This window comes from Pundamilia nyererei, unplaced genomic scaffold, assembly GCF_000239375.1.
Source record: "Pundamilia nyererei isolate P.nyererei 1_Seehausen unplaced genomic scaffold, PunNye1.0 scaffold00035, whole genome shotgun sequence".
Classification (NCBI taxonomy): Eukaryota; Metazoa; Chordata; class Actinopteri; order Cichliformes; family Cichlidae; genus Pundamilia; species Pundamilia nyererei.
In genome coordinates, this window is record NW_005187436.1 from 3,512,370 (window position 1) to 3,539,638 (window position 27,269).

Genomic DNA, 27,269 nt, shown 5'->3' on the forward strand with positions numbered 1-27,269 from the left:
ATTAAGTAAAGATCCAGCTCTGGTCTGATGGATAATCACAGTTCCTGTAGCAGGACGTGACCACAATAAAGATCGGCAGCTGAGCTCTGCTATGGATTTAGCCACAGCAGAGTGCAGTCAAATGGTGCATACTTAAATGAGAGCGCTATCACACCACAATTGATCCTGCTATCAGAAGTTCACCAGGAAAAATAGAAACTTTATCAGAAGTTGTTGTGTGTCGCTCTTTTCAAATGCTTCATGCAGACATAAATCTATTCCCTGGCTCTCAACAGCTGATGTCAGACTCAAGTGAAAGTGACAGGTTATTCTGCAGCAGCGTGGTCAGCATCCAGGTGCAGCTTTTCAGAACATGTAGATGTTTTCTTCCCTCCCCACTCTATGACAGCTTCTGTGAAAAACAGCTTTTGCGAGAGATAGAGCTGACAGGCAACTGCACCAGAAAGGTGTACGCCTTAGGACTGCATTAGAAAGTGAAAAAAGCCCTGAAGTTCTTCAGCTCAAGATTTATCAACGTTGTAAGATGCAGACCAAAGATATGCACACATATGAATCAAACCAATGACACCGCTCACATTTAACCAGTTGTAACGAGTTTGTGTCGTGTGTAGTTTTTGGTAGCGTTTGCATGTCATCTTGTCAGCTTTGCATGAATTTTGATAAAACGTGGTAGGGTTGTAGAGTGGGGTCATGTTAACAATCCATTAAAATTTGGCTTACATCCACCAAGGTCTTCAAGGTCGAATGAATGATTTATCAGTCGGAAAATGATAAAAAAAAAAAAAAAGCTTTAGAACGTAGAAAAAAAAGTGAGATGTGTCAACATATAGAAACTACTGTAAAAATATTTTAATATGTCATATATGACCTCTGACCTCACAGTTGTTAGATTAAACTGCAGGTCAAAGTGATAATAATTCTATACAGTGTTATTTAAACCCATGCTTCGTACTGCTTTTGCTTGCATTGACAACATGGAATTACATATGGGGATATACAAATATCTCGTTACTCTAGTCAAATAACCTCAAAGTTTCATCAAATACCTCATCATTAAATCTGTACCGCCTTTGTTTATACTGGTAACATTTAGGAAATGATTCTGGTATACGTGGATTTTAAATATGGCATTACAGTTTGCATCCAAATATCATGTCACATTTGACCTCTGACCTCACTTTCACATTTCACATCTGCCTTTCTTACATCTTAAAAGAAAGTATTATCAAGAAAAAGAACGAGCTGGTTATTCCTAAATCAATACCTTGTTTGATTTATTGATCATTACCTACGCCTACATTATCTGTCTAGCTGCCCTTCTCTGATTTTTACTGCACAACAAATTTCTTAAAGTAGTTTGAAAAGAACAAAGAAAAGAAAAATGAATATATACAGAATACAACACTATTCCCCTAAAAGTAAATACTACCCAGAGAATGAGCTGCCATGCCAGAGGTTTGTGCTCTTGGAGTGCTTCTTGTTAACAAAGTGAAAATGTCCAAAAAGTTCTCTGCAAGTTTTAACTGCCCACTGAAAGACTAGCAGTAATAAAGGAGAAGAAATATGTTCAACTGTGAAGATTATTTCAATACTTTGTATAAAATGTAGTTTAAAGGGAAACAAATGACTTCCCGTGAGACAGCTGACACTGTTAAATTAGGATTAATGGAGAACAGATGTGTACAGAAGCGAATGTGCCACTAATATAGTTGCATATTTGATGGCACGCTTTACACGGAGATGTAATATTCATATAGGTGGCAGAACAAGACTCTGGAAATTAGAAACATTTTCTTTTTGTCTGTCACAGTGACTCAGCTGAAAGAGAGCACACGCTCCCCAGCAGCAATAACGATACCTGCATCTGAACGCACAGAACTTTTAAGCATTCAGTATCTGTCCAGCTTTTAGTCAAATGAAGGTTTGTTGCCGTCTGTAACTCTCTACATGGTCTGACCTCTGAGAAATCACATAAAGTATTTCAGTTCGGAAAGGCTATTCAGCAAGCCAAAAAGAAGAAGAAAAAAAATCGACATCTCTCAAGTGCTTACCATGCTACCGTGTGACCTCTTCCTTTTATGCTTCTTTTCTTCCACTCTAGCTCTCTTTAAAGTCCCCGGCTGTATTTGGTCCATTAGTTCCTTGACTTAGTGACTGCATTTCCTTTCCGTGGGGCATCACTCAGGGTTTGTCGGCTGTCAATTGAGTGGAGCTCAAAAAACCCGCTCCTTAATTCTTTGTAATGGTGACCCGACACCCTGCAATTTCTCCACGTTCCGGTAATTATGACAGTTATGACTCTTTTTTTTAGTAAAGCAAGCACTATGGCCTTTTACACTTGAGAGACACAGAGTTATTTCTATAACTTCATATAGACAGATACGGTTAGTCATATTAAATGTATTTGGTGATCCAACAGCGTAAATTATTTAAAAACCCCGTGCACTGAGACAAACTTAACAGCTCCAAAAATGTGTATCTTTACTTAACTCCAACAGGTCATCATCTCAGCCTATCGTGTTCATGAAGTAGACTTCTGAGCACCAATTACAACCATCAGCGATCCTGGGCGCAGTCAGAGATGAAAAACAGGCTCCACACTTTCACCCAGAGTAGCAGTAAAAAAAACCTGCTTTTCTGTTTTTCACTCGTCTGCACAGTCGATCAGGAAATTACTCAAAAGAAAATGTTTAATTCCTGTGATTTCATTTATATAGCTGTCAAGTAAATCTAATGAAAGTACAATAAATGCGGTAGAATAAAGGATAAAACATTTTCCTCTGTGGTGTAGCGGATAAATTTACATGCTGTGCAGAGCTGAAGTGTACGTATGGTGTAAATCAGCTTGCTTTGCCTGAAGGTCGCTCCTTTAGAATGACAGGAGGCCAGGGGCCAGTTTAAATGATAAAAAAGTAGAATTTATGAGATTAAATGAATAAAACTGACAAGCTGATAGCGCAATCAGTAGGGGCATCTGAAGTTTTGTTAAGTTTAAAAGCCTTCATACAACACCCCACAACGGTGGAGACCACTCAATCAATTTTATACAGTGAATTTTAAAATAGTCGACGGGTCAGCCGGCGCCCTGCGGTGGCGAGTAAGCCTATCGCTGGTCTAAATCATGTAGTTGTCCCCTTTCTGGTTCAGTCTGCGCACAGCATATAACATCGGAGGATTTAACAGAGTTTCTATTCATGAATTTCACCCAAAGACTCATCATTAAGCCACCTGATAAGATTTGTTGTTCACCAGACCAGAACCCTTCATTAAGGGTATTAACCTGACTGAAACGGGTTTCTGATGGCAGAATAGGCATTTAATTTGAAACTTGTACCAAAACAACAACCTGCTTTGATATGACAGCAGCTAGAAAAACCTTCCTCGGAGGTCAAATAGTCACATGGTTTATGATCCACTGGTCACCACACTGGTCAAAGATGGGATAATGTTCAGCACTAATGAAACGCTGTCTGTGCATCGATTGTCAACATGTTATTGCTTCTACATAGGGTGAAATGGAATTCACATAGTGAATGAGCAAATTCATCTCGATAAATAAATAAATAAATAAATAAATATGCTCTTTTAGCCTGATACAAACATAAATTTTAGATTTAGAAATGGATTTGTTTCCCTTTCTTTTTTCTTTTTTCTTTTTTTAAACATATAATTCCCTTTTGTAAATACTGCACAGGATATTTGTGGGTCTTAAACTGCTCATGTGAAAGCCTTTTTTTTCTCTCCCTTTTTTCAATTTACAATTTGACAGAGAGAGTGAGAACATTTTAAGTGACTTCAAAAACAGTTCACAAAATGACACCGATAATTTCACAAGAAGATAAATTGTGTTATCTACATCAGCGGGTATCCATGCTCATTTTTTTTTTCTTATGCTAGAATAACACAGACTTTTTTTTTTTTTGTTTTTTAAAAAGGAACACCATCACTAATATAAAACAATCCAAAAAAAACCAATTAGATTTATAAATACAAAAAAGAGTCTAAGCAAACTCTTCTTATGACCCACTATTTTTAAAAAAAGATGTAAACCAAAACATTTGCAAGAAAAAAAAGAAAAGAAGAAGAAGCTTTCACGTACAAAACAACACAAGATCAGATCACTTCATTAGTGTGGGGAGAAAAATCCAAACTTTAGACTTACTGTTACTTTCAGCAATGCAATAAATGCATGAACACTGATGACCTGAATATATTTCAAGATACACTGGGCCTCATTAACACTAAAACTAAGAGAAGCTCTTTAGTAAGACACAGAGATCACATGAGTATTAACTGTGATTGTTACTGGATAACAGTGAATAAAAAAAACCCCAAATACAATATTTTACTATTTATCCATGCTTCCTCAGACTTGGCTCACTCACAGCAAAGTTTCCTTAATTAACATTTAGTGGAGGTTGCGCTACCTTTGCCTGCGCTTTTCTTCACTTCGGAGTAGATGATCGTAAGCACTTTGTGGCAGCTGTGATATGCAGCTGCTTCACAGAGAAAATTCATAAACACTATACATAGCAGATCTTTGCCTGCTTAGATATGGTGAAGGCTGTTAAACCTTCCTTCCTGTGGAGAAAATCACTTGTGTTTTGCGGGGACTTTATAAACGCTTGGCTGCCATTGAATGCAAACTTATATGATGGGTTAAAAATCAGAGTGAAGAGAGCTCTCTCCAGGTAAATAAACTGTCCACCCACTCCATGTATACTGTCTTACAGGGTGCTTGGAAAGATATTGTTCCACTTCAGCAGGTCTATAAAGAGGCCAGCCAGCAGTTTGTGTGATCAATTATATAAGAAAATACAATGAGTGAATGATCGCTGGTGTGTGGGACACTCTATCTCCCCCCTTTCCTCTCTCTGGGCAATAGAATGGGCACCAGTGAGGGAGCTAAAGAGAGCAGGGTCCAGAAGAGCTGTGGCTGTCCTTCCATCTCAGCATGTCAGTATCTAATCGAACACACACAGAGACAAAGGGAGGGCCGTTGGTTGAAAGGTGGCTGGATGTTTCCCAGATGCCGGCACGCAGTCAGAGGCCCGGAGGACAGCGTGCCTTCTAGAGCAGAGAGCTGGGGCTTTCTGGAGGCGGTGGGGGTGTGTGCGTGGGGCTGTGACGCATGGGTAGTATGTCATAGTGGCTGGGGATGTGGCTGCTGCGGGGAAGGTCGTAGGGGCTCTGGGAGAATCCGGTGGCCATTCCATTGGGCCCCTGCAGGACGCTCACTGTCGGCTCTGTCACAGTTTGGGGAAGGAGGAAGGAAAAAAAGTGGGAGAGATACATAAGAAGGTAAAGTGTCAGGCACAGGCTGAGGGAAAAAAAGAGACCAGAGAGGTACATGCAACAGAGACCACATATATTTTCTTTTATCAAGGCGTACAAATTCTGTACAGGATCACAGTATGGGACATGACCAGAGAGGCCATAAGCTGCAGGACCCTGCTGAGCTCCACACACAACACTCCAACAACGCACTCACCAACATCATAGACATTCCTGCTTGCACTGCCCAGGAGGGTGGCAGTGCCTCCAAAGGGCACTTCACGGTGGGAGGGGGATTTCATCTCCACATAGCTGCTCTCTGTGTGCTTGCAAGCCAGCCCTGGTGGGTCTCTAATGGTAGCATAAGGATTCTCACTATTGAGGGAGCAGGAGCTGTTGCTGCACATGGAGCTCTTGATGTAATCTGCAGCTGCCGCAAGACAAGGACATGTTTAGTATCAACAGAGATGAAGTGCCTGCCACTGACTTTTAACAATGGCATACATACTGAACTCTGATATTAAAGGACTAAAATTTAAGCTGGTATCAGAGCGTGACCAGAAGAATGGAAGCGAAACTCGTTGCCATTCTCAAGAAGCTGAACTTCTTTTGTCTCGGACAGGTGACTAATGGTGGTACGTAGTAATCAGAGTACAAAGGGGAGAGAGTGGAGGACTCGTCTCATCCATAACAGTCTCATCATACTGATAAGAGGGCTCATTAGAGACCGCAGCAAAGCTGCTTCAGACCACTCTCCACACCCTTGGGTTTCTCACATTCACCACCGATTGAACAGTGTGGAAGACAAAATGACGTATCAGGCACGGAGCCATAGAGAGCAATTACTGTTGGAATAAAACCTCAGCCCACCATGATCTTGTCCAAAGTGCAGTGAGTTTTCACATAAATTACAGAGACTATACGGATGTGGGATTTTGGGTCAGAGAAATAGCTGTCTCAGAGGGGAACACGACCCAAATGGGAAAATGGATATATGGGCTGTTAAGCATAAAAGGATTTTGTAATTTAGCTGCTAGTGAAGCTGAACAGGATTCCATATGCAGAATAGGTCTTCACAGACATGCATGCAGCACACAGCAAACTGTCCCTGCTATTCATTTCTTACCTTTCCTGGAGCCTCTTTGTGTCTGTGCCTCACCCTGTTGAACATCTGTAAACATGTCAAAACAACAAAGTCAGACATCACATTAAATTCCCAGAACGTGTGAAGGTTGACAGGCGACGTCTCATTATAGTGAAATATTATTATTTTTTTATTTTTTGAAAGGATAGGAAGAAAATGATGGTGATAAGTTACTGCCAACAACAAAATACCACAAAAAAGAAAAAGCCAAGTACTGTGACTACAACAGTTCATAGCTCAGTAAATAAAAACCACTTTTTGACTTCCCAATATAATTGATGTCCTTTGTACGTATAAACTAAATGGGGGTTCCGACTTTTAAAGTCAAGCATGACAAAGAATTAATTATAGATATTAGGTTTTTGAATGGACATCCAGCCTATTGTGATTCCCCGAGCGCTGAACACTGTCCTTTTTGTCAAAGCTGCTGGCATCTCACAGATATGCACAAGGTGTCCTCTGGTGTCTGTGCATGACCCACTTGGTTATAACGAGACTAAGACTGCTTTCTCGCTCCAAACTTGTCACATACAGTATTGAATCTAGTAAAGGACTGTGCACTCTTTTCTAAAGTTAAGCAAGCCTAAGCCTAACCAGGGAGTGGATGCAAAATTGAATTCAGTGATAGAAAATAAAGCAAAACAAAGTCCAAAAGACAAACGCTCCCAAAGGGGACATGGACTGCCATCACTTCCTACTGAGGATTTTATCAGTCTTTAAAAAGGGGCCCAGTTATCTCTTGGCATCTTATATTGCAGCACTTCACGGCAACAAAGCAAAAAGGACACCTTGTGCGTATCTCTAGGACACCAGTGGCATCTGACAGAACAGCAGCAGTTGACGCCTCAGGGTCAGAATGCATTGCAACAGTGTTCAGCGCACCTAAAGTCAGGACATAAGCAGTAAAGAAAATAATAATATTAATAATACAGTATTTTTACAACAGCTCACACTGTCATTCATTATCTGTGCACCACACCTTATTCTCCACTTACAAATGGTTACCTGACAATTACCATTAATACAAAAAAAATGACTTTGATGTGCTTACATCAAACTACCCTTTAGTTTGTTATAAACCATTTATGAAATGCTAATATGCTCCTTTTAAATGCCACACTTAATTTTCTATCGTTCACAGCCTATGTGAGTGTAGTGTTTGACCCAATCTAAGCCTTCATAGAAAAATGTGCCACCAGGGGAAGTGAAAGAGGACTAATGAGCTCATAGTGACCCCTATTCATCTTCGCACCACTGCTTTCGCTGCATATCTTATCAAAATCAGAGCAAAGGTTATGTCTAACAAGAGACCCCTGGTTCATCTTCATTCACAGCAGGTTAGCGCCAATAAAGGGTGTGTGAGAACGACACGTGTGTCTTTTGCCCTTGAATTGCTGGTTCTGTAAGGTCCAAATTCCAGATCTACGAACTGCGATGTAATAAGGGAGAGAAGAAAACTGACCCAGGTCATTGAGGTTGCAGTAGGCCCTCCATTCAGACCCATTTCTGCTCTTCAGCGTGTTTGACTGTGAAAAGAAAAAGACAATGTAGTGTTGATTTTGTACTGCAGCGTGTAATTTAGAAATTTTGTGTGAAGACATGGAGGGAGTTCATACTTTGAGGGTCAGAGTGCCGTCCAAGTTGCTGGAAATGGTTGAGACCACGTTACACTGAGCCACGGTGTGGTAGCTAGGGTTGGAGAAGCACTGGCCACTGCTACTGCTGCTGTTCTGGCTCTGACTGATCTCAGGAGCACTGGTTCTCATCGCGACAGTACTGCCACACTCTGAGGATTTACACACAGAAAGGTTCAAAAGCAAAATGATACCTTTTTACATTTTTTCCCATTTTAGTGATATTGCATGGGGTGTAAGCAGTTTTAATACATATATTGTAAGTGATGGAAAAATGCACATGCAAGACTCTTACCAGACAGAGAGTAGTCAGTGTTGGTAATGTGCATGGCCTGTGAGTACGATACACTTGGCTGGATCTCATGGCCCTTGTCCCTCTGCCTCTGTCTGTACCACACAAACAGACTAAGCATGGCCATGATGATGAGGAGGAGAAAGATGATGCCCATGACAGCCCCTGCCGACTGGCGCTCGGAGCCTCGTGCTGGACTGATCTTTGTGTATGGGTTCAGCTCTTCCATCATCAGAGCTGCTACAGAGAAAGCAGAAAAAGTGGGTCGTTTAAACAATGCGTACACATCTGTGTTTGAGCGATAATACCCCGTAAAGCCTCGGCCATCTCAATCACCTCTCACCTTGATCGCAGCGGATGCCTTTATAGCCAGGGCTACAGTAGCATGTTCCAGTCACATAGTCACAGGTAGCATTGTTCAGGCACTCGCATAGCTGCTGGCAACCATATCCAAATGTACCAGCGGGACACTCTGCATGACAGAGAGGCACATTATTACACCCATCAAAATTAAAGCACTTACAGAGTGGGAGCCAAACTGTTTATAGAACACACACTCATCTACTGGGTAATTTTGCTCAGAGCTAAAATGTGTTGTGCCTACTCAACTCTGCTCACAGCTCGTCCCAATGAAGCCGGTTCGGCAAGCACACTGGCCAGATATGTGGTCGCAGTCTGCACCGTTTTGGCAGCGGCAGACTTCGGAGCAGTCCCTGCCGTAGAACCCTGAAGGACAGCCTGGGACAGAGATGTATAAAATGTTGGGGTGGGAGGAGTGGTGAAAACAAAGAGAAGGGAAGACAACATAGAGAGTCAAGGTCAAATCGCAAAGGAACGAGGAAATCAATATCACTCAATGTCTCTGCTGCATACTCAATAAGAGACAATGTGAATGAATTGAAATGAAACATTTCCTGCTTCTGCAGAAAATGCTGTTATGCTGTCAACATAACCTAGAGGTGGAAATAAAGAAGAAGACAACTGCAAATAGTAAGAATCTATATGAGAGAAGAGAGGGGAAAACAAATGTAATTTTCATGCACAATAGCAGGAGCTCCACACTGCAAACAATACTGAATAAACCCCTCGAGGTGATGGATAATGGAAATTCAAATTAGTGGACTGATATTGATGATCTGCTCTATCCCTGGGTAAATGACTGGGATGTATTACAACCATTAATGAAATGACCATTAGTTCTGTTCTGCTATTGCTCTCTCTCGCTTTAAAAAAATAAAAATAAAAAAAATAGATAAAAACATCCAGTTTCCTTGTAATCAGAAAAAAAGCATTGTTTCTCACTTGTCATCTGCTGCAGTTCTATTAGACTGCCAGTAGATGACACTGTGTGTCTACTAACTGGATGGGAGAAACTCACGCTGTGTGCAGTAGAGACCAGTCCAGCCGGGGCTGCACCTGCACTCTCCATCATAGGCACTGCACTGGGCTCCATTGTGACAGTTACACGAGTTGAGACAATCAGGGCCCCAGTGCCCAGAGGGACAGGCTGCAGACGCCAGAGACACAGTCAAACTCATGGTCACGCACTCTCCCTTACATACACTACGTCCTAGACATGCATACATGAATCACATAACACATATGTTTGAGGAAAAGTCCAGACATTCTCCACGCTTTCATACAATATGTTAAAATGATACATTTGGAAGAAAATCCAGTTTTGTCATTACCCTCCACAAGCCCACAAGTTGTAGTGTTGGAAATTGCTGTCAGGTGAATATGTATGGATTATCACCCGTGTGATCGTTAGTTGTTGTTTTTTTTTAGTTTAATAGTTAATGCAATTAAAAAAAACACACACACACATCAATTTCCCATGCCATGGCAGCTCAAAGTTCTGCTAATGATCTTTGGCCTACAGTTCTGTAAATCAAAGAGCATAATGTATTACAACAATCATTTAAGCAAGCTGTGTGTTTTACATCAGCTGGTGCTGAGGTTAGTTCTCTCAGTGCGCCGGGTCATGAAGATGATTAATGTGTATGAAGGTAAGGGTGAGAGAGAAATTAGGAGTGGAGACAGACAATGAGAGTGGGAAAAGTGGACAAATGAGCAAATTACAGAGTGGATGAAGGAAGGAAGGAAGCCATACCCTGAGAGCAGTCCTCTCCTATCCAGCCAGGAAAACACTGGCAGGAGCCATCAATGGGGTTGCAGGTGCCGTTGTTGGTGCAGAGGCAGATCTCGGCACAAGCTCTCCCGTACCTGCCACTTGGACAGACTGCAGAACAGAAAGAAACAACACACCACTTTACGAATAAACAAAAAAACTGCTCTGCCTCTTTTAAGATTAGAAAAACCCATTAACATTATGACACTAAACTTAGGCACATTACTGTGAACACATTTATGAAAACACACTGATTTTTTGAAAAGGTTGTGTAAACATGTTCCTCTAATGGATGATATCCTTTTATTTGAGTGGACACGAAATGATCTGCTTAAACAAAAGGAGGAGTCAGTCACTGCCTCCTGTGGCACAACTGCCCCATTTCCACTGCTTAGAGTGGAATGAGTGATGTGCCAAAGAATTAAAATAGACCATGTACACAGACCACTGTATACATTTTTAATGAAATTAATATTTCAATGCATCCAGGCACTCTTCAATAAGAAATATTATTTCCAGTGAAACCTCGTTTGTGTTTCCTTGTTGGACCATGGGACAAATTAAACCAAGGTGTATCTCAGTATCAGGATCAGGGAGCTGCAGTGCCAGCAGATGCAATAAACGTCTCACATAAAAGAATAGCCACCGTTAGGAATATCTGATAAGGTGGCAGGCTGCGAAAGAGATGGGTCTGACTCATTATCATGGGGGGTGATTTTAATGATTATATTTCAACTGGTTTTTCCCTCTTCTTGAGAGCTCTTTCAACCTCTTTCAAGCAGGTTGTCATTAAGCCATGAGGTTGGCTCCCCCATACTGTTGCTTCTGGGGATTCAAGCCTCAGCTCACTGGGAGAGCTTCATTAGGCTGGGACTTTGTGTGCTGGACAGAGGACAAGTGAGGACACAATGGGGCTCAACAAGAGGATAATGTGCATGATGATGGCCACCTCTGTCCCTCGTCGCCTAACGCCCGCTCACCAGTAATTATGGTTCAGACAAATTAGGACTCGTTCTCGCTTTTACTTTTCCCTCTTCCTTCAGCTAAGCTATTAAACTTTTATTTGTAAGACATTGCTTAAAGCCATGAAAGAGAATTCAAAAATTCCTCATCGCCTATCTGTAATTTATTTAAAAAAAAAAAAGAGGTAAATTATTAGAGGAAAAAAATCTACAGCGCATTTGTGTGAAGGTATCTCTTCTCAGAACGGCGGAGAACATTTTTAATGTGGAACCACTGACACGACAAATACAATACCTTGTCACACAAATGAACTGAAATCAGCACGCTGTTCAATGGATGGACAGTGTGGAGACAAAAACTACTGTGACACACACATAGTATACATTCATTCTCTTTCTCAGTTTCCTACTAAATGTTCTCTTTGACCAGACATATAGCTAAACGTCTTGCAAAAAACAAAACCCTCTTTGTAAAACATTTATCAAGATGTCATCACGCTACAAGAAGTAGTTGCTGAGAAATGTCGCTTATAAGGAATAAAAAGTGCCAAACCAAGTTGTTTTCATATAACATCCTCAGTAACGCCACAAAAGAAAAGTTGCCTTGAAAACAAGTTTAACAATAGAAACAGGTGTGTTTGTGCATTTCTTTGTCTGTATATTAATGAAAGCAATTTACATACAGCTCCTTTTGCAGAATTAGGCAAGGGGACAGCAAAATTTACTTAAAATATTCTTTGTCTAAAAATGTGGCTCTTAGCAATTTTCCATCCTCTGTTGAAGGTTGTTTTTTTTTGTTTACTTTTGTTTTTAGCTTAGGTTGCATCGATAAGAGTCATATTTTAAAGTTTCAAGGCTAAGATGCTAGTGCGAGAGGCAGCAGGTCATCTTATTAGGACCAGTGTGCAAAGAGAGGACTTAAACAAAATGTACAGGAACAACATGATCAGTATTATTCCCTTACAGATTTCTGTATTTTATACAAAGGCATTTTCAAAAATAACCAACAAAAAAAGAAAAAAAAACACTCAAACTTCACAGTGAATGAATTTCACTGTACGTGAAAGAGCAGGATAAAGGTCAAAAGGACATAGAAGACTACTTGCCTTGGTTGCACAGCGAGCCGGTAAAGCCAGACAGGCACTCACAGTGGCCCGTGACATGATGGCATGGCCCGGTGCTGTGCACACACTGTGGACACGACTGGCTGCAGCGGTGCCCGTAGAACCCCGGAGAGCAGACTGGAGGCAGCAGAGTGTGGCAGGAGAGGACAGAGAATCAGTCACCAGCGTTGGATGAAACAAGAGGTATATAGTAATGAAACAAAGCATGACAAGAGTGATCAAGGGAGTGCAGAAAAATCAAGGCTGCGAGAAGTAAAGCAGAAAAGACAAGGAGCGACAGCAAAGGCAGGGGAAAAGTATAAAAGTCAGTCTCCATTGTAATCACTGCCATTTTATCTGCAGCCAGAGACAGAATAGTAAACGAGTTAAGAGCATAGTGAGTCTGTTTTACGTCAAGTCATGAGAGCAGCCTGATGATCTATATATGTGAGGAGACACACAGCTGTGTTAATAATGCAAATTTCATTGAAAGAATGTGAACTGAGAGATATATAAACGGTGGTGCAGAAGTTATTATATAACACTTTATGCAAAGATTGTGCAACCATTATAAAAAGCTGCAATTTATATTAAAAACATATTTTCATTCCAGCGCTACACATTCTAAGAGCGCCTTAGGAATACTTACACTATTTTCACAGCCAGTGATTCGGAGAAAACTGTCAGGGGACAGCTGGGTATTTCTAAAATAGAAACCTTTTAGAAACTGACAAAACAACCTCAGTTGTAGCTTGACAAACTTGCAATGTTAAGTTTACCCAGTGGATTTTATTTTAAGCACCAGGTGTGGTGCATTTTTATCATCCTCTGGAGAAGCATGCAATTAGTTAACAATATTTCAGTAAGGGAAAAAGTGCAAAACTGCAGTTACGAGGTTTCTAGCTGACGAGAAAATTATCTGTGTAAATATTGAGTTTGGAGGAGTAACCATTTCCCCTCTCTGTCTCTCACACACACGGCGTGTTTAAGTCTCTCCACTCAAATTGATGTTTACAGGTTTGAGACAGTGAATTCACTCCCAATCAGTGAGTTCATCACTTGAGAGCACCTTCAGACAGACCCCATTCGGAAACCAGAGCTGGCACTCCCAGTGAGCATACCCTCTGATGAGCCTCAGGCGAGGACTGTGAGTCTCCCACTGTGAGGTGGTTGTTGAGGACTGTGCCAGAAGGGGGTGAGAAGTGTGTCAGTGTGTGTGTATGTTTATGTGTCTGGGGGAATGCCATTGGGGCAAAGACACTGTGATTACATGATAGCTGTGATGAAGGGTTTACACTCAAGCAGTTATGTCCAACAACAATTCTTCAAAGATCAAACAAGGTCAGTGCTGTGATGGAGTTTGCAAGTATGATGGTCTCAGTGAAACAGATTTATTTCCTAAGGGTTTAGATAAAAAGAAGTTGCTTCGAAAAAGAGGCTCACTTCTTTTGCAGGACGTCCCTCTGTATCCAGGTGCACACACACATGTGCCGTCCTCGGGAGAGCACGATCCTCCGTTCTGACAGGAGCAGCTGACTGAACAGTTGGGTCCCCAGAAGCCTTGTGGGCACACATTATCACAGTGGATTCCTGCAGGCATGTTACCAAATCTTCAGTGAATGCATATTAAGAAGGCAAAAGACTGGTAAGCTGATAAATTCTAAACAGAGTGCCATCTGTAAAAACACATCATTAAGGGGCAGCATTCACAATGCTTGATCATTGCACATCTTTTCAGGGTTATTAAACTAACATGAATCATTGACTTATTTTAGTTTTGAATAAAGAAGCTGCAGTTTGGAGGGTGTTTTTTTTCATCCCATCTTTCACACTCTGCTTCTCCTCTCCAAATGTATTTTATTTTTGATCTGACTGGAGCTCCTTGCCAGTGCACTGTGTTGATTAACAGGGTTGGGTCTCAAGAGAGGCCAAGCTTGTCTCCCATTCTCTTTCAGCAGAGCAAGGGTAGTGCATGGAGCTGAAGGGAAGTACTCAGACCACAGTCTGCAAGTGTCACAGTGTCTTTTTTTTTTCTGTGGCTTCAACCAAATGCAAAACACTGCATCCATACAGGGCTCTCACTGTGAATGCATTAGCATGCCCATCAGAGCGCCATGTTTTCCTTCAGAAAAAAAAATTCACGCGTGCCGTTCTACATGTATACAGCCGGGTTTAGAAAGTGTGGCATAGCCCTGCAATTGCACATGCACACGGTCGGTGTCACACAGTCGCACAAATGCATGCAAACTCTGCAACCTTTCAAGCTTCAGCCCTCAGTTCGAAGCCTCATTTGAAATTTCCTTTGAGCGAGAATATCTGAGAATGGTGTGGCAATTAAAGCTGCATTAGTGCAGTACCTTTGAATTAAACCTGGACTAAACTCTGGGGACTAATGTTATACGATAACCATGGCACCTTAAGGCTATATAGGATAGGAAATGTTAAGTCTGATGAGTGGGGGGCTAGATGGGTGTGGGGGGTACAGTCGCAGTGATTAAGTCAGAAGCTGTGCCATGGACATCAAAAGGAGGGCAAGGCTTGTGCAAGTGTGTTTGAGGTTCTGCTAGGGCAGGCAGGAAAAAAAAAGAAAAATAGTGGCTGGCTTTACTGTCAGAAAATGAATGCGGACAGAGCATCACATTTTTCAGTCTAATGGTGACAAACAGAGGGGCTTTGGGTGCCTAGTGAGGGAGAAGAAGAAAGAGTGAAAGAAGCCAGAACTGAAGTCTCTTCAAAGGAGGCTTTTCGCTGAGAAGTGCCAGAGGTCCTACTATCCAATTTGTACAGTGAGCACAGCGAAGCAAACCTCTCTCTCCCTTTTTAACTCTCTCTCTCCTAGTGCATGTAAACACACATCACATTACCTGCTTCGTGTCATGGACCAGAATCTCTACAGAAATAAAAGGCAAAGGTCTATTTAACATGGTCTAGCACGATGCCCTCTGCATCAAGTGTCAAGTCAGAGAACTTTTTTAAATCTTTGTTGGCTGATGTCAGGCTCACGACAGTTCAGTAACAATTCTGTGGGTCATAGTCGGCCTAGCCACTTAAACGCGCACACTCCTAAAGTCAAGCTTCTTGACAATTTAGGCAAGCCTCACAATAGAGCCAACACCAAGTTGACAGCAAAGTAGAATGCAATACCAACCCTGGCACACTCAGTGATATGACAGTGTTTACAAAAATAGCTGTAAACAGACATTTCACTCCATGCCTGACTCAGTCCTGTGACGAATCCCACATAGCCCTCTCTCTAGGTGCTCCTTCCTTCAGAGAGACCGCTGTCAAGCCGCTGCAATTTAAGTATGTATGTGTGTGTTTGTCCGACCCACTGGGCTGCACGCTGCCCCCAGCTCTGCACCCTGGTGACTCAATTAAGGCTGACAGATGGTCCCGACCTGTGCGGGATTCAGAGCATGAGAGGCCCGTTTTGCCGGCTCCATTCTTGCAGATAATAAAACCCACATTGTTTCCCAGAATAAATGCCCGAAGCTCGGGAGGCTGAATGGAGTGGGATGCTGAGAGCTCACAGGCTTGACCTTTCCTGCTGAATCTTTTTCCCTCTCCGACTACACCTCTCTGCCCAAGCTCAGAGACCAGGTCCTTTGCTAGCCCCCTGTATTTGACATTCAGATGCGACGCTTCATTTTTGAGCATAATGACTCTCACCCTTGCTGTGACATTCATACTTTCCAACCTCCAAGCTTTTTCCCTGTAAGCAAATGGTTTAAATGACAAGAAACAGAGAGCGAACATATGGACGTGCAAACCCCCCAAAAAACGAAAAACTATTGCATCTAGAGGGGATCAGATTCCAGTGGAGAGCTTGTGATAGCAAAGAACGATTGATACTCTGGTGAATAAACGCGGCAGCTGGTTTAATCAAATTTCCCAATAAAATGCAAACTCTAATAAACAGAACCAAAAATAACAATATCACAAGACATATCTAAAAATCTTGAGAGCAATGTGGGCCAATTATTTGATTCAGTTTGCAAATATTTAGCTGATGATTCAGTTCAGTCCTTGTGTGTAGCCGGCATCATATAATATAAGCATGATTGCATAGCAGCTTCCAGCGTGCCAGCCAAGAGAATTAATTTAGAGCTCAATTCTCAACATCTCTCATTCGGCTATGCCACCGGCGCAGTGGCAAAACAAATTGAACATTTAATTAACAAAACACTGTGTAGACATTCTGTAAACATACTGTACTGCACAAGCCATGAATGCTGCAGCATATTTTCCTGTTAAGGTAAATCAGTGTGTCTGACTGGCATCTAATGTCTTTGATTTTCAGCTAATGAAGATAACTACTAAAGACGGGCCGCTTCTGCTCCTAAAGACAGACTACTGTGATTTTGTTGTGAAAAAAGGAGTACAAACCTGTCCAGCCAGGGTAGCAGCGACAATAACCGCTCACTGGGTCACAGCCATCGGCGTGGCTGCAGTCGCAGCGCTCACGGCACTCCAACCCATACGTACCCTCCTGACAACGACGATAATAATAAGAAAACTTGATCTAACTCTTCTAAAATACAGCACAATGATGCAAAAGATTTAGCTGGGTCTTCACATCAATCTCTCAGTTAAAAAGAAAGAAAGACAGACTTACAGGGCAGGGCTCATCACAGTGCTCTCCTCTCCAACCAGGAGAACATGTGCAAGTGCCATCTATAGGATCGCATGCAGCTCTGTTGCTACATAAGCATGTCTGATTACAGCCCAGACCCCAGGCACCACTGGAACAGAGGATGGAGCAGTCCACACCCTGCCAACCTCGAGTAACAGAGAGAGAAAAATCAAACTATAAACATTTATACAAGAAAAGCGACATGAAGGCAGTTGCTTTATATTAAAATTACCAGACAACTGAACAGTCTAAATCAGGGATGTCAGCTCATTTTATATCATTGGCCTCATACAGTCCACTTTGATCTTGAGTGGGCTGGACGAGTGAAACACTCCTTTCTATGAGTGCAAAGAAGTTTAACTACCCACTTGATCCATGAGATATCTTAATAATAGAAAAAGAAGTGCAATGTCAACTGTGCATCTCAGTTTTTCTGCACACCAAAGGAATTCTGCTCTGTCATCACGACTCTTTCAGCATAAATTGCAAGAAATGTGTAAAACTTCAGAAAAAGTTCTGCAAGGTCATTCACAGAAAATGTTGTATTTTATAATTACTGTGGACCCATTGTAATAAACTGTCATTTCTATAATAGTGAAAGGAACAAAAAAACTGGAAGCTTACTCAAAATTAATTGTTTATCTATAACTTTGTTGTAACATCAGTGATCATGAGAAAGGTCTTCATCTGAAGAAAAGATGGAAAACTTAAGAAACAGCTGTTTAAATCCTGAAAATTAGGTCCTCCATCACATTTTTAAAATCATTCCAGTAGGCTGGGCCGATTTTTGCCCTCAGGCCTTATGTTTGACACCTTTGGTGTAAATAATGGTGAGCTACAATGGTTTTTGCCCTTGTGCTTGAACCCTAAAGATTAATTTAAATAAACGTGATATGATTCAGCTGCAAAGAGAAAACACACCTCTAAGAATGACAATGTATGAATGAGCACAATAACTATGGATGGACTTGTATAAATTTATTCAGTCCTACTGACTTTGGAGAGTTCTTAAGTTTCTCTTCAGTGCGTCCAGTACAATGGGTAAAAGATTAAAAAAAAAAGTGGTATATTGATAGCATCTGGACTTTGGTAACCTCTTCAGTTGTTTTATTGTGTTCAAATATAATAAAGTTTTTACTTCCAGAGAAATATATCTATATGTCCTGGATATATTGCCCCCAAAACATTGAATAGACTTAACTGTTGGCAGTCAAAATTTACGATTCCTCTATTAACCCACGAGTTAACATCTGTGTGCATGAGTGAAATCTCTCAGGAATAATTGATCTGGGTGGTACTATTGACTGTGTATACTGTATATTTGGTGCACACTTATTATTTTTATCTTTTATCTGGTGGAAAACAATACAATCTGAGAAAGGAAAATGTTTTTATAGGCAATGAGAGGTTAGAAGGTAAGAAGGATTTGATATCAGTGAGACATTTATGCAGTGCTGTGTAAAAAATCTTGAGCCACCCCTCATTTCTTTATACTTTGCTTCCAAGGAGCCAGACTTTCTTCTAATTTTTAAAGTGGCCTGCAGCAATAGTTCTCCAGGCTTTCTGAAGGTCCTTGAAAGTTCTTCTTTTAACTTTGGCTACTTTTTCAGTCATTTTTCAGTGTAGTCTTTGCTGTCTTTCACAGAAATATATCGCTTGGCACCTTGTTATTAGCAGTCTGTCACAAAACCAATAATTTGTGCCTATTTCTTTAGTTGAATCGATGAAAAATGCCAAAGATAACACCGTTTGATGGCCATAACATAATATTTTTGCACCAGCAAGGTGATTCCCAAAGTGCTATTGGCCAAAAACGTGGCATATCTTGGCATTGTGTGCAGTGTGTCCTTAAACACCCTGAGGAAACTGGACAAGTGGAGGACAAAAGAAAAAGTGGCAGATCTGAGTTTAAAAAAGAAAAAGTTGGACTTAAAATCAGTTGCAACAGCTTTTTATTAAGGAATGAATCCAGATTTGAAGGTTTTAGTTTAGATTGTTGAGGAGGAGTTTAGGACAGAGGTACGATAGTGACCATCTACAGCCACGTGTAAAGCATAGTGGAGGCTCCGCCATGATTTGGAGTTTGAGGTCAGTGGTATTGTGACTCTTGTCAAAATGTATCGCATTGTCAACAGAAAATAGCGTCATACATTGATCCATCATGTAAAACCATCTGGAAATTGTCTGATTGACAGTGGCTTCATTTAACAGCATGACAATGATTCTACACACACAATTGCATACTATCAGTCATAGATTGGCCTCCCCACACCATGCTCGTTATTATTAAGTGCTCTTCAAGAAGCCTGGAGAACTATTCCCGAAACCTACATGAAGAAATGACAAAAAAAGCTTGCCTAAGAGAGTTCATGCTCTGCTGAAGAATAAAGGCAGTCATACCAAATTTCATTAGAATTGTACGAACAGTTTTTACCTTGCATGTTGCATTCTCATTCATGTTTGCACATTTCAATGAATCAATGCACCTATTTCACATTTTCCTTGAGAAACACATGGAAATGAGGGGTGGGTCAATGAGGGGTGCATTGTACCATAAAATGTTGTCTTAAGAAATTAAGAATAGCTTATGACATGTATTATTCATTAGACTGGAAAATTGAACAGATTAAAGTTTGTACAGGAAAACAACCCAATGCACAGAATGCAACTGAATTTAGTCCATAAGAATTTATGTGTACAAATGTTCATCCATCTGTTCATCTGCACAGCCAGTACACCTTATCTCATGATATAGAAGACTTGTGCTCAGCCTCATGATTCTTTACCTTCCTTGCAGAAGCAGGAGCCATCAACAGGAGAGCAGGATGCATGATTATGGCAAGAGCAGGTGGACAGGCAACTACGTCCAAACAGACCAGGTGGACACACTGTAGAGCAGTCCTCACTCTGTGGGAGAAATAACGCAAAGTTATGCAGCACACAGCCAACATAGCAATAAATGCTGACACTGGCAGACTGAAAAAGGAATAAAATAGTCTGAAAGGATGTGGACTAAAACACTGGGAAGGTTGACTCTATTTCTCTGTATAGCTTACTAAGCTGTTTACTTAAACAAGTCACATTGTGTCTGTATGGAGACTGAAATTGAATGGATTTAAGAAAGTAACTGAAGTTCAAAGGAAGGACCACACTTGATCAGCTCAAGCTATCTCTTCTTAACTTCCAATTATGCACTCTATATATTCTGACAGCACCTGTTCTGAGCCATGGTTTGCAACCCCATTTCACCCCATCTCTCAACTTCTCTCTTCATCTCCATCTCCCGTTAGATTTCCTTTTCAGCTGAGACGCAGGCAGGACTCCAAAGTTGGAGAATCCAGACTTTTCACCACTTTCTCCAATCAAGCAATGACTAACTTTGCACTCTTATCTAATCATCTTCACTCTATTAATGCAATCTTTTGAGTTCTTAATAAACTAAAGTCACATTAAGTTACTGCCCTTGCCTTGTGAAATGACTTGCGGAAGATGTATTTTGTAAGCCTTACTCTATAAGGGTGTTCAAAATCTGACACTGTGGAGCCCACTCAAGCAGTCAAGACAATGTTGGCATGCAAATGGAACTGGCACACTGAAATGAAATAAAAATATGGCTCATAAGCATAACAAGTTGCTGTTTGCAAGCTTCCCATGGACTGGATTACACTACACTGCATTATATTACATTGAAAGGTAAAGAAGAACATCCTGGAGTTTGTCTGAGATCTGATTTATGGATGCTTATTGCGATGGACATTGGAGATGATGAAACCATCATGAATTGTGAGCCAAACTAAATCACAAAAATATGTAAAACATCTGTGTGTTCAAACAGACAAAGAAACTGGATTTTTGAGTTCGAACCACTTCTGTGGCTTCAACTTTACCGGTTTGCTGAGTGAGCCAACTTAGCATGCCAAACGGCAGCAACAAAAAATGGCAACTTTTAAGATACTCATAATGTGTCCTTTGGCACCGGTGTCCTTGACACACTGTCAGCAGCAGTCTTGGACACAGAGAGATAATGGTCCTCTTTTAATGAGCAAATAAGTCAGCATCAGGAGATTGAGGCTTGGGTTAAAACATGCACCTTCCCCACATTAACCCTGCCCATAAATGTGATGCCAAGGGGTCCTTTAGAAGAAAGAAGAAGAAAGTGTACTTTATTGGTACAGTACAAGTTTGCCTGTGATCATTTGGGAGCAAAACCCATCTCATTGTTGCCATTACCCTGTGCGTCACAGCACTGATGGCAAAAAACACATTGTGCTCGTCTGTGAGACATTAGCAGCTTTCCATGGATTTGACAGCATGGGAATGCAATAGGGCTGAATCTTGTGGTGAGAACATTGTATCTACATTTTAGCACGTGGGCCCTCATCAGGCTAGATATTCAGCCAAAGCCACACTAGGCAAAAACAGCGATAAAATCCAAGTAAATGAGTTCCACAGTGAAATGGATGGACAGGATCCCACAGGTATCACTTATAGACCAACTCTCTAACCTCTCACTCTAATATACCATAGAAAAGATTGGCAGCCACATTGGCACAGCCTTTTAGTGTTGTTGCATTAAAATTAAGTATCTGGTAAAGGACATGAAGTACTCCGTCTCTGTCCTCTGCATCCTGCTGTCATTAGAATTTCTCTGCTTTAAAGGCTGAGCACAACCCACCTCCACCGCTCTTGTCCCTCCCTCAGCTAGAGATCACAGCCAGTCTATGGATGCCCACACCCTTTGTTTCAAACCCTGACTTGAGTGACAGGTGACACAATGATTTAGAGTTCCAATTAGAGGCCCAGAGGAGTCCTGAGTGGCTCTTGCTTCGCTCACCAGAGATCTGGGGGACTGCTGGCTGCTCACTGCTCTCATTATCATTTTGAACTCAGTTTAAACATGAGGCAGGAGGAGATGTGCCAGTGGACGCCAGGGGCAGAACACACATCTTAAAACATCTCTCCTCCCCGTACACCACATAAAAGCGCCTGTCTGCGAATGAAATTTTTATCAATCGGTTGCAATAACCTTTGTTCTGCCGCAAACGACAGCTTCAAGACTGCTAACAATAGCAGTTCAGTTACAGTTGTTAAGTGCGGCAAGAAGTTCGACCGGCTGGGGGGTGGGGGGTGGGGGAGGGCTGGACAGAGGGGGACTGGCAGGGAGGTGCAGTCTTTCTTCAGAGCTCAGGCAATTTACTGGTGACTGGACTCATGGATAAAACGTCATACAGCCACAAATGACCATGGATTTTGCTGCCTCCATGACTGCGTCGAATTCCACTTGGTTTCCCCCCCTCACAGTGCGGACTCCAGTGGTTGGTCTGTTCTCAAGTGGGGAAAGGCAGCTCTCTCATTAGTCGACTGATTCATATTCCTTCTGAGCTGGGAAGGATAGAAGTCTGGATGTGGAGAATCATTATTAATACACGGGCTGTCAGTCCATTGCATAGGAGCAGCAGGACCTTACATAACTACACAGCCGATAGAAGCAGTAACCAGACCAGACCAGGTCGTCCTTGGCCAAAGCACTAAATTCATACCTATTAGTATCTTAATGTAATTGGAGTGCATTTTTTCCAGAAAGCCACTAGCTGACACAACATTGATCAGGCTGGTACCCTTCGAGACTAGATGCAAATGGCACCACTAATTACCAATCATTCTCACTCCTTAACAGTTCATCTAACTGCTGGGTGAGTGAGTGCAGTTTAAAATTCATGCAGCATGGTTGAAAATGAACCTCTGAACCTTCTGATGAGGAGAGAAATCCCTGAGAGATAGGAAAATTGTTTTCACCACCTACAAAGGCAGACCGGAATCCATTCCTAATGCATTCATATTTCACATAAAGCGGTACCAACAGAATCTGTAGAAAAAAAGAAAAAAAAAGAAAGACACCTTACAGAGTCCACATGCTGCAGATTGCAAGGGACAATGCCTGAATAGGTAACATGTAATCACTTTGTCCCAGTCAAAAAGAGCATGTCCAATTACTAGAGCTAAATCAAGCGTGGAGGTGCTCAGTCTGCTCAGACACTTTGCTTGGTTTGCCCCCCGATGGGACTCCAGAACAAAGATGCAGTGGGGAGGCTTAGTCTTATCAGCTGTCCCCCGGGGAAGTGACTTCGCTTGCAATCATAGCCGCAACACCATCATCAACCACATTTTAAAAGCTCCATGTGATAATAACCATGTGTGATGCATGTCACACAATTACAGGTAGCAGCTACACAGCTCTACCTCTGTAACAAAGTGTTTGCACAGCAGCAGCTTTGTTCAGAGTACAAAAAAAACCCAAAAAAAACTCTCCACACACACTCAAACACACCAATCCTCCATATGAGGTGTGTCTGGTCCCATCTGACTGCCTTCTTTTCTTTCCAGCTCCTGCCCTCTAGGTCTATTTAATGGATCTGGCAGTCCTTCCCAGCAGCCGCCAAAGAGAACAGGTGGAGCAAATTAAGACACAGTCTGCGGCCCTGCTCGGTAGCTCAATTCACCACAGTGGCCTGGTGTAAGACACAGGCAATTTCCACCGAAATGTAATGTTGGCAGGAATGTACCCTTGCAGTCGCTGTTGCTCTCTAACTTCAGATTGCAAGACAAGAAATACAATAGGGAAACTGATTGAAGTTACCCAACTAATTTGACAGTTGTAAGAGGGAACAATGTGACTGCAACAAAAACCGACTAAAACGAAAACATATATAGGTCAAGGATTCAATTTTCTCCCAATTGGTCCAGGAATACAGATCACTGATGCTACAAGTCAAGACATATCGACTGTATTTGTAAAATACACACGACCCATTATTAATGTCTGCACTGGGAGGTACCAGAGGATTTATTGTGATGCGGTAGAGCACATTTATAATAAGGCGATAATAAAATGTCTCACCTTGCTCTTGACTGTCTGTGTACAAAAAGCTTCTAAAGTGAAACTGGGACAACTTCCAAAAAAATTATGACCACACTGACACAAACCTTTTACAACAGCCACAAAAAAACATGAAACATAAGTCAAAGCTGCAACCTTCACAACTTAGGCTCATGGCGGAGAGTTTCGCAGCATATGGTATGAGACATGCGAGTACAATTATTGGTTAGTGGAGATAGAGATACTCTTCAGTATATTAAAGATCACGAGGAGCGAGGTTACAAATACAATTAACCCTTGAGCATTTCATGAGAAATTAATGTAACCAATAGCATAATTACAAGTTGACATGGTAATTATAGCTGCGAATAAATTAAAATGGACATGCGAGTGTCAACGTGGTTTAGAACACAAAGTCATGGATGTTCAAGGACTGCTCTTTCTAAGTGTTTTAAATGCCGTTTAAGCTTATGCTTGTTTTTAATGCATTTTGAGTGCTCTTTTCTCTGTTTTTCCACCAACTTCTTTTTTCCTCCTTTTCCTTGAGTACACATTGGCTGTGTTTCGGTTTGCATAGCGTAACTGTGGCCCCACCTTGGCATTTTGGCTCTGGGAAAAGAGATCTAGATCTCATGAGATCAGGTAAAGGTCAAATTTGAAAGAAAATCTTTAATAAAACATTATCCTGAAAGTGGCCACAGATATGAGTACAATAAAATAGCAGTGAATGTACATGATACTCACCATGAACCCAGGGGCACATGTACAGGTACCCGTGACAGGATGACAGTCAGCTCCGTTGGCACAGCTACAAGCCAGCATGCAACCCTCTCCATAGAATCCAGGCGGACAGGACTCATTACAGTAAAGCCCTGTCCATCCCGCAGAGCAGGTGCATTCACCAGAAAGCGGGTGGCAGCTACAATATAATGAGAAAGAAATATGGGACAATGACAGGAAGAAAAAGGGTGAGGTGAAGTTTGAGCTCTAAAAGTATCAACACTTCATTCTTGAGCAGGATCAAAGTGTGAAGTCCGCGCCAAAAGCCATTCATCCATCTACGCGTCTACGTGCTCGTTTCTGATAGATGAGGTGTCCCTTTTCTCCTTCGTTCTGTAATGACTTCTATGGCCGATGCCCAACTCTTGCCGGAATCAGAGCATTAACATTGCATTAACTATGAATGCTGCTGAGAAATTATGAATGAAGCAAAGGTCGCGATTAAAAGCTAACTGGATGACATGGCTAAGAGGTGTCCAGACTTCAGAATGAGTGCTGGCATAGAGCTAAGATGAGACAAAATTGAGTTGCAGAAATCTTTATTCATATGGAGAGTCTTTGCTTCAGGGCTTGGTCAGAGCAAAGCTGTGTGTGGCCTTGCACTGATGTCTCACTTACCTGACGGTGTTGGTGGTGTTACAGGGGCAGTACTTGTCACAAATGAGGCCGTATAGACCTGGGGGACAGAATCTCTCCTGGCAATTAGGCCCTTTAAACCCTGTTTCACATAGACAGGCTCCATTGATATGGTGACACTTGGCTCCATTCTGACACTCGCACTTCTGGTTACATTGCGGTCCATAGGTGCCCACAGGGCAGTCATCCTGACATCTGGAGGAAAATTACAGAGCAATGACGGGGTCTTTTAAATTGCTGCTCTAAAAAATGTCAGGTACATGGGGGAAAAAATGAGTCAAGACTTGTAACATGAAAATCTGATGTTGGAAATGTTAAAGATTCTTTTTGTGCATGTATGATATATATATATACAGATATATACAATGTTAATTTCAACAATTGAATAAAATGAATTGAATAAAGAATAATCTGCAAAATCTCAAACTCTCCTTGGTTCCATCTTTTAAAATGTGCTCATTTTTCTGTCCTTTCTCTAGTTCATGTTTTAGGGTTTCAAACACAGACAAATCCCACCTTTCAGCTCTGTGAGTGCAGTTCAGTTAATAAATGATGGTATTTTTCAACAATGTCAATGCTTAATCACTACAGCATTAAAAAGCCTTTACAAATTGCACATGGTCACAAGTACATGAAGGAAATTGAGTCAATTTTATATTTATTATGAGCCATTTTAGTAAAACTGAAACATTTCATTTTGGATACATATTTCATAGACCCTGAACCTTCTAAACTCAAAGGAAAATAAATGCGGGCAAATATTTTACTCTAACCACTCTGTTCACATTTTAAAAGCATAAGATAAATATATAATAGGTTGCTTGTAAAGTTTTATTTGTATTATTATTTTATTGTTTTACGTTGGTGCCAGTCACCATCTGATTTTATAGCAGACTACATTTTTGTGTGTCTTCAGAAGGTTAGCTGTTAAATAACCCCCACTCACATCTTGCATCAGGCATTCTTAATAGTTCACATGACAGTGTGAGGCAAGGTCTCACGATGGTTTCACCTGAAACCTCTGCTGATAATGACACTCACCTTTTTCACGCCTTGGCTCGTGTGATAAGGCACATGATCAAGAGCGGGTCAACGACCCTCTTAAGGGAGAACTCCCACTAGGGTTTAAATACCTGGGACTGACCTGGTTGTGTAATGGTGTGGGGGATATTTTCTTGGCACACTTTGGACCGATTAGTACCAACTGAGCATTGTTTAAACAGCCTACCTGAGTTTTGTTGCTGACCATGTCCGTACCTTTATTACTGCAGTCTACCCATCATCTAATGACTGTTTCCAGCAAGACAGCACGCAATGTCACAAAGCTCAAATCATCTCAAACTGGTTTGAAGATGACAGTGAGCTCACTGTACTCCAACAGCCTCAACAGTCACACGTTCTCAATCCACAACAGAGTACCCCTGGGATGCGGTGGAACGGGAGATTCACATCAATACACGCAGCTGAAAAATCTGCAGCAACTGTGTGATGCTATCATGTCAATATGAACCAAAATCTCAAAGGAATGTTTCCAGCACCTTGTTGAATCTCTGCCACGAGGAAATGCGGCAGATCTGAATGCAACAGGGTGTTTTTGGAAAGTGCATGTAAATATAATACAAAAAAACAATAATGTTTTATCATATTTTACGCAATGCAAAGATTGTTTAAGAATTGGAAATTGAAATAAAACTCCAGCCCCAGCTTCAATACATTAAATAATATGGATATATTATTAACAGTGTTGCCACAGTTACTTTGAAAAAGTAATATATTACGGACTACTGATTACTCCTTCCAAAA

At 41.4% G+C, this 27,269-nt stretch overlaps 1 protein-coding gene across 3 annotated transcripts in view; it reads right to left on the reverse strand.

Annotated features, from left to right (window-relative positions):
* Positions 1–4,064: 4,064 nt before the first annotated feature.
* megf11 (multiple EGF-like-domains 11) overlaps positions 4,065–27,269 on the reverse strand; it is an 80,012-nt gene continuing 56,807 nt past the window's right edge. For 2 of the 3 annotated variants that reach the window (XM_013910033.1, XM_005730048.1), the window contains 17 exons: positions 25,449–25,661; positions 24,795–24,969; positions 19,960–20,080; positions 17,156–17,319; positions 16,927–17,029; positions 13,984–14,130; positions 12,544–12,678; positions 10,458–10,586; positions 9,723–9,851; positions 8,954–9,082; positions 8,688–8,816; positions 8,348–8,581; positions 8,035–8,204; positions 7,881–7,944; positions 6,401–6,445; positions 5,492–5,704; positions 4,065–5,246 (listed from right to left, as the gene is read on the reverse strand). In XM_013910033.1, the coding sequence (XP_013765487.1) occupies positions 5,071–5,246; positions 5,492–5,704; positions 6,401–6,445; positions 7,881–7,944; positions 8,035–8,204; positions 8,348–8,581; positions 8,688–8,816; positions 8,954–9,082; positions 9,723–9,851; positions 10,458–10,586; positions 12,544–12,678; positions 13,984–14,130; positions 16,927–17,029; positions 17,156–17,319; positions 19,960–20,080; positions 24,795–24,969; positions 25,449–25,661 (2,476 nt within the window). In that variant the 3' untranslated portion in view covers positions 4,065–5,070. Of the gene's footprint in view, positions 5,247–5,491; positions 5,705–6,400; positions 6,446–7,880; positions 7,945–8,034; positions 8,205–8,347; positions 8,585–8,687; positions 8,817–8,953; positions 9,083–9,722; positions 9,852–10,457; positions 10,587–12,543; positions 12,679–13,983; positions 14,131–16,926; positions 17,030–17,155; positions 17,320–19,959; positions 20,081–24,794; positions 24,970–25,448; positions 25,662–27,269 lie in introns of all 3 variants that reach the window. The other variant, XM_005730049.1, reaches the window with a different exon arrangement.